Here is an 8,161-nt window from a genome sequence, read left to right on the forward strand (position 1 = left end):
GTACGGTCTTTGTTATATGTTTCATGACCATATAAACAATGCCCTTTCTGCTTTATTTTTTATGCCCTGAGCACTAATAATATGATGTTCTGAATGAAGGTGCTCAGTTCTAGTCCACTTGAATCACTGGTATCTATAATGTTAATGTGTAATTGATTTGTTTCATTGTTCACTTTTCTTCCCCATATTTATGCTTCTTATATTCCATGTTCCCACTGTAATTCTATCTTTTCAGCTTTGGATTTAGTTTTATCATATGGCAATCGGCACCTATGTGTCCTGAAAGCTTTAATCTTAGCGGTGTAGGGCCATCTGACCTGAGAGGTCCATTGTCTGACACTATATTATCAGAAACTTTATCTTGTTTATCCGTGTGCTTTTCTAGGTAAAATATAAGAATGTTTTGCCTTTCCTTTTCCCATGCAAAATGAAATTATAAGTTTACTGTTATTAAAGTAATCGTCTGCCTTATATTGCACCACTTTGGCAGAACCGGTAGCTAATTTTTTGTTGCCCAGGCCCAGAATGGACTTCTGGAAGCGGCATCCACCCAGAAAACTGGTTGTTCACATATCTGAATCCCACCATTGTATATAGGGTACCTGCTTGGGCAGCTGGAATGACCTTAAATTACTGCAATGTGATCCTATGTAGTCCACCTAAAGGCTAGTTTGGCCAACAATCTGGCATCATACTTTTTTTCTCTTCTTTTAATCATGTCTAATTGTTGGAGAAGTCACTGCAGTTATCCTGACAAATATTTTTTTTACAAGTGGTTTGCCATTGCCTCCTTCTTAGGGCTGAGAAAAAGTCATCTTTGGGTTTGTGCCAACCAAAGTAGGACTAGAATTTCTGATTTATAATCTGATGGTTTAATCACTACACCAAACTGGCTTTCTGGTGTCATACCAGTCCTTTATAAATCCATAATTCTTCACATGATGATATGTCGCGATCCGTGAGGTCCTGACTGGATGGGAACGAATCGCTTCTCCCGGGCTGCCGTTGTCTAGGATGTGGATCGGCTAGGCTAATGCTATTTCTCTATCTATCCCCCAAAATAACACACAGACACATGCAGTCAGTTTTAGTTGGCGTATCGTGGACTGCACGGGTGGTCTAGAGGGGCAGCATTCCGCAACCTCTAGCTTCCGACCCCGGACTGTCCCCGCGGACGCCTTTTATTGAGTTTTCTAACAGGAACAAAAAGATACAAAACAGCATGGCAGGAAGTAAGCTTTTTTTCTCCTTAGTGCCATCTTGCGCATGTGCCTAGGGCTGAACATTCCTGCTTACTCAGGCTTACGTGACTGACTTGAAACATAACTTGAAACATAACTAGAAAGATAACTTGAAACAAAGACAATTATAAAAGACAAATCTTGTTATAAATGAAGCAGGGGGCAAATGCAGACTTCATAAAGGCAGAGGCTTATCTTGAAGCAAGGACAAATCTTGTTACATACAAATGAAGAATCATCAGAGACAGGAATGTGGTTGTTCAATGTGGCATGATATTGCGTGAGCGTAAAGCTGCTGCTTACACCTTGCTGCCGATAGGTGGCAGGCTGAAGGAATCACATTTCACCCTTTTTTATTTATTTTGTCAAAGTGTGGAGTCTAGGTACATGCTGGTACTGCTCTCATGGTCATCGTTGAAAGAGAGACCCTCCGGCACCTCTGGCGAGGATGAGTGAGCAAAATCCAGATCGTCCTCCGACTCACAGGAAAAAGGGGATTCGTCGTCAGCAGGAATCAGATGGTAAGCATGCCTTTGTAAGAGCGTGTTGACAGTGACAGCAGCCTTTGCCTCAGCAATAGCAGCGAGAGATCGCTTAATCATTGAAATGAAAAGAGGTAATAAGCAAGGCAACAATAAGGCTGAGAAAAGGGTGGTCAGCCAGGGAAAGAAGTTAAACATTAAACTGCAACTTATACACAGAAACGAAACTTATTTCTGCCCTGAGCCAGACCTGCGCCATTTTATGTGAGCCTAAGGTGGAAATATGACAGGTTTCCTACATCTCCTCCCTTTTTGTTTTTTGACCCAAAGGGCTAGTAGGACAGAGATGTGGTGCATTCCGGTGATAAGCATAAGGCTTTCTTTTGGCCCTCCTCGCCATCTGTGTCTAATACGAAGGAGGCCTTAACAATGGCACGGTCCGTAGTATCTGGCTCAAGGTCTTCTTGAGGCAATAACTGATATTTCTTTTCCCACAAGGCATTTACATGCTTGATGGCACGTTGTTCTGCTATAAATGAAATGCTATTAGAAATAGTTCTAACAAAAATAGGTAAAATACAAGGCAAAATAATACATCCTAAAGCAATCATACTAATTAAAGCTACAATAGCTTGCAAACCAGGTAATTTGGGAAACCAGGAGCCAAATAATTCCTGAAAGTTAAAACCATTCCATGTTTGAACAGGAACATGAGCTACTTTAACCATTCTATCTGTGATCTCCTGAATCACTTTCCCACTGTCATCAATTTCAATACAACAATTTGTAAGATTAAATTTTCCACATACCCCCCCTTCTTTAGCTAAGAGATAGTCCAGGGCCAATCGATTTTGCATAATATAAGTTCTTGATTTAGCACTTTCTTTTGCTAAATGGGTCATGGCTGAAACTGTTTCATTAGTGACAATTTCTACAACTGCTTGCAGCCGAATCAGACGATTGAGTAAGTAAATTGGGGTCCTATAGCCATAGGTCCCATCTTCTGCCCAAGTTGCAGGTCCATAATAATGGATTATACGGTCGGGGGGCCATTCATTGTCCTTCCAAACACCCCGATGAATGTTTTTTGTGTCTCTTTCACTACGGATGTTACCAATTTCTTCATAAACCGGAACACCCAACACTTGTCGCTGTTGGAGGGGCAAAAGGAAAAAGCTAGGCCTGATGGCTCCTAGAACACAAGAACCATACCAGTCCTTGGGAAGAAAATTATAAGCAAAACGTCCACAAATCCAATATAGGCCAGTAGGAGCTTTCCATTGCAAGGTGTTGTTTTCTGGATCTAACAGGAAGGCCATGTGTGTCATTTGTGCCAATGCGTTGTGGGGCTGTGCGTCCGAAGAACCTGACCACCAAGTATTGTTCTCCCAAGTCCCTTTGCATCTTAGTGAGCCCACGTTACTATGGCGAAAATCAGTCTTTTTACGTTGGTAACAAATGTTGCCTACCAATTTGGTAGTTATAGCCCAAATTTCTTGTCCTTTCTGATTAAAGGTGTAATTGGCCTGATTTTCTAACATTTGAGTGTAATTGAGTTCATGGGCTTCCCATGGCCATTGATCACCCATGTTAGTGCCCCCACACACAAAACAATTTTGTACCGTGAGCTCCTTTGCAATAGTTTCTGCCAAGGCCAAAAACATGTTGTGAGCTCTAGGGGGAAGTACCAGCCCCTCCATTTGTTGGCTTTCTTGATGATAAGAATGAAAAAGTGACTGACTAAGGGGATCTAAATTGTGCTGAATAATCTGGATTGTTAAGATTACACTGGGGTCTGAGCCTGTTCCGTCGATACCCAGCCCATATTGATTGTTGACCCCTTTCCAGGAATGCGATCCCAACCAATTTTGTGGGACCGGGAATGTCAAATTTATTAGGTTGCAATTATGCCGGTGGCAGGAGGAGTTTGCTGGCAACCTGGTAATATAAAGTGTTTTATGCTGATTATACCTGGGTATGGTATCTGGATGAACAGTCATTCCTCGGGACTGAAAATCCACACATTTCCAGTCCCCACAATAGGTGCCTCTGCCGCAAGAGTCACGGTAGTCGGATCGTCGGGCGCATAGATACTTTTCGTTGTTGGAGTAAGTTCGCCGCCATTCTAAGGATCCGCATGTGCTGGCCCCTTCGTCCATGGCTCTGCACGCATCAAAGATGACAGATTGAGAAACCTCTTTGTTATAAAAATCATGACTAACCAGGAGAGCTGACCCTGCTTCAATTTTAATTGTGTATCGATGAGTGGGTCCCTTTGGATTGAAACATTGAATCTTACCAGCATCAGTACAGATGGAGTATGATGTACCATTATAGGTGCATTGATGTGAAAGTTTGGTTTTGCAAGATAGGTGAGTGTGAAAAATCAATGTTCTAGTTATGAGGGTGCCTTGTTTGGTGGTTGCCATGCAAAGTTCACATTGTCCTTTAGTCTGAAGCACCGTGGTCGTATGAGTTGGTAATGTTAATGAAAAACCGATAAGAGTCACAAACCATATTGTCGTCTTCAGCGGGGTCCGTAGGTGTTTTTGTGGAGGCATGATATGGGCGAACATGACGACCGGGGATCCACAGCACTTTGTCTGGCAGTTGAACAGCTGCGTAGCCTCTTCCCCAAGTGAGAAGGTCTGCAGGGCCTTTCCAAGTTAGGTCTGGAAGTTGGCGATACCACACCTGTGGCTTAGGGAGATCTGAAGAAGAAGAAGAAGAAAAATGCTGCTCTGCAGCTGTGGTTAAGAGATAGCCAGTCAAGTTAGAAAAGTTTAGAGTGTAGAGGCAAAGATTAAGACTTTCATGCATTGCTGGGAGGTTGGGGTTTCGTTTTCCCCTGTTCTGATTTTTATAGCAAAGCATGTTTCAAGGTTTGGTTAGCTCTTTCCACCAAGGCTTGGCCTTGGCTATTATATGGAATTCCAAATGTGTGTGTGATTTGCCAATGATGACAAAATTCTGCCATGGCTTGACTGCTATAAGCAGGACCATTATCTATTTGAGTTCGTTTGGACATCCCAGCACTGCAAAGGTCCGAATACAATGATTAATTACATTTTTAGTGGCTTCTCCCCTTTGGGGGGTGGCCATGATAAATCCTGAGAAGGTGTCAATTGAAACATAGGAATGACTTTCCCAGGGGGTGAGGGGTTGCAAGGAACAGGCTGAAGGTCCGGAGGCAGCCTGATCTGCAACATTGTTTCCCTCTTGCAAAAAACCTGGAAAAGGCTGATAACTACGAATGTGAGCAACAAAAACAGGATGTTGGCATTCAAAAAGCAAGTTTTGCAAGGTTAAAAAAAAGTTGTAACAAATCTGGTTGAATGGAGGGGGATAAATAAGATCCATAAATCACTTGAATTGTGTGATAAACATAAAAGCTATCCACAATAAGATTCAAAAGTTGAAATGAAAAAATTTGACAGGCCAAAATTGAAGCAGCCAATTCAGCTTTTTGAGCTGACCGCTGGGGTGTTGTTTGCTTGCTTCTCCATTGACCATTTTCCAACCAGGCACAGGCGCCACACTCCTTGCTCCCATCTGCAAAAACTGTAACAGCCGAATGTAAAGGGTGAGGAGACAAGGGTGACAACCAGTCAATGGGTACAGTGCGAACAATTTGCAAACGATAATCGGGTGGTGGGTGGCAAGAAACCTTGCCATGCCAATCAGCTAAGGAAAATTGCAATTCACTCGAGGTTTGAAAAAATGATTCTCAAATTTGCAAAGACATAGGCACAAAAAGAGTGTTTATCTCCAGCCCAATCAAGGCTGTCGTTCAGTGAATTAAAAATCAATTGAGCCAATTGTGCTTCTCTGGTTAAAACAGAAACTTTGGGCGTATGGGATGAATGAATTCACTCCAAAATTTTCACATGGAACAAGAGCAGCAGTAAATAGTAATAGCAGCAAAAGGAACATCCGACTCCCATCATGCAACATCCACCTCTCACTTTCTTCTACTTCCCATGTTTCTCCCTTTCCATAGTACATTCTTGTTCTGTTTCTCCCTTTTATATCCATTCATTCACTGCCCTTCTGCCATTCTGGCCTAACTTCTGTCTTTTTTGCTTCCACCTTCTATCAACTTTTGCATGAGCCAACTGTTTCTCTAATTGCAAGCTGAAACTGCAAGAGTGGGCATCAAGCTTCACATCCACCCCCCCTTTCTCAGACTAGAATTCCAAGCAGAGAAAAAAAAAATGGTTAAAAGGACCAGCCACCCCCCCTCCTTCTGGCTGTCTTTCCCTTTCTCACTCTTAAAGTAACACAGCAGGGTTGGGGGGGGGTGAAAGAAACTTTACAAAAATCTCACCACCAAAAAAATAAAAATAGTTTGCTCTCCTTTACATGCATTTACTCTCACACATCATCCATGGCTTTTGCTACAGTAAAATCTGCAGTTTTGAGGGCTAACACACTCACATGTACATATCAGCAAATTAACTCATTCACTTCCATTCTGACTGCTTGCATAAACAATTTCACATACAAAAATTTTCATTTCATACTTTCTCCAGACAAACCATACATTACAAAAATTCCATTTCATATTTTCTCTAGACAAACCATACATTATTAAATAAGGCCTTTTTGTTTGGTATTATCAGAGAGGATTTTGACCCTCTTCCAAGTCTTGGAAATAACACAGAACAACACAGACAGACATATATACACACATATTATTAAAACAACATTTATTTAGACATATGGCTTGTCCTACGAGAGGTGAGAAAAATCATGAGTTGATTCCAACCGAACATGGTTTCTATAGGGCCCTTTAACCATCTCCCATTTTTCTCACCATTCCAAGTCCAAGCTTAATGTTCCAAATGTCCATATATATACATATATATATATACATACACATAAAACAAAACGAAACACACATATCAATTTGGGGTTTTAGGCCAAAACAATAATCCAAAGAGCTAGCTAGATCTCAGGCAGGTCCAGGCAGTTGAATTCAACAGGCATGCCCCTGGATTTTACTGAGAACAGCTCGCCCCAAGAGGCTCTTTCAAGCCCCACATAAGCCAATTTTAACAGGAGTTCATTTCGGGCATATTCATTGTCTATTTGCCTTGTTATTTCTTCCTGCAGTCTATCCACAAAGTCTGAATAAGCCTGATTGGGACCTTGATAAACCTTTGCAAAACCTTCCTGTATCAAATTAAAAGCCTCCCTTGGGCTTTGAGCCTGTTGGTCATTAGTAATGAATTGTCCCGTGCCAAATAATTGATCCCTATTTACTCCTTGAGGTAATACAGCAGAAATTTTTCTCTATTTCTTTTTTATTTATATTCAGACAAGATATTGTGATAGAGTCAAAATCATGTTAGCTTACCTATACTTATTAAAAATCCTTACACATAGTTGATGAAGTCATGATGCAAGGGTGGATTGGTTAACCTTCGGCTGCTGGTGGCGGCAAAAAATTAACAAGATAACAAGATGACAAATCTTCCTCATAAGGAGGGGGAGGCGGAGAAACTGAAAAGGCTTAATGAAAAAGAGAATCATTAAGAAGAAAAGAAATGTCCAAGGCATGATCTGTAAGCATAAAGTGAACAAAAGGTGCCTCTTGAGTGAGGAGAGAGATTTGGAGAAGGAGGAGGAGGGAAGGGGGGAGGGGGGGGTTTAGAAATAGCAACAAGCTCAGAGGCTTTTTCCTCTTTGCCGAGAGCAGAAAGAGAGACAGGCACAGCAGGGCAAAAATAAAAGGCAGAAGGAAGATTCTCCGGAGGCAGAGCAGAGGGGGGGACATGCACAGCAATAGGAAGAAGTTTCTCTGATTTTTCATAGGGTGGGGGTGGCACGGATGAAGGCAGAAGATCAGAAGAGTGATCAAGAGGTTTAGAGATAGAAGATGTTAGATCTAAAGGAGATGGCAAGAATTTTAATGCTGCCATCACTGCTTGCCATGCAGACAAAATATCAGCAGGCGCCCTGGGATGATTGTGAAAATATTTACGTAGCTTTTCCCAGGTTGTAACAGACAAAGTGCCTGATTCTGGATAAGCCAGACAATTTTTGTTAATATATACTAGAGAGTCTTTGTCTGTGTTCAAATCGGTTTTCCCTTCTTGTAATTTCTGCTCATTTGTCATCAATGTCTCATTGGGAAAAACAGTTTTAATTGCTTCAACGAGTCCTTGCCACGTGGTCAAAATGTGTAAAGGAGCTCTAGGTTCTTTGTGCAAAAAGGATCCTAATTTATTCCATAATAATAACTTTAATGAGCCATTTTGAGGATAATTTAGACAATATAAATTTAAATAGGTTAAAAAGTCTCCAATTTGTTTTTTTGAAACCGGATGTGTTATTTTCCTTCCTTGACTTTTGTAAATAACATTTGCCCTCTTCACTATATTAAAAAGCTCGTCCCTATGTCCTGACGTAGTCTTTGAGTTTGAGGAGCCCATA

General features: G+C 41.4%; 1 protein-coding gene across 1 annotated transcript; it reads right to left on the minus strand.

Annotated features, from left to right (window-relative positions):
• Positions 1-1,606: 1,606 nt before the first annotated feature.
• LOC308674500 (endogenous retrovirus group 3 member 1 Env polyprotein-like) lies at positions 1,607-4,299 on the minus strand (the record flags this gene model as incomplete). The annotated part of the gene is made up of 2 exons (XM_081339013.1): positions 1,607-1,834; positions 2,533-4,299. 2 exons carry the CDS (start codon positions 4,297-4,299, stop codon positions 1,607-1,609), a joined length of 1,995 nt encoding a protein of 664 aa, XP_081195139.1.
• Positions 4,300-8,161: the final 3,862 nt, after the last annotated feature.

This window comes from Vipera berus (genome assembly GCF_964194415.1).
Source record: "Vipera berus genome assembly, chromosome: 1".
NCBI lineage: Eukaryota > Metazoa > Chordata > Lepidosauria > Squamata > Viperidae > Vipera > Vipera berus.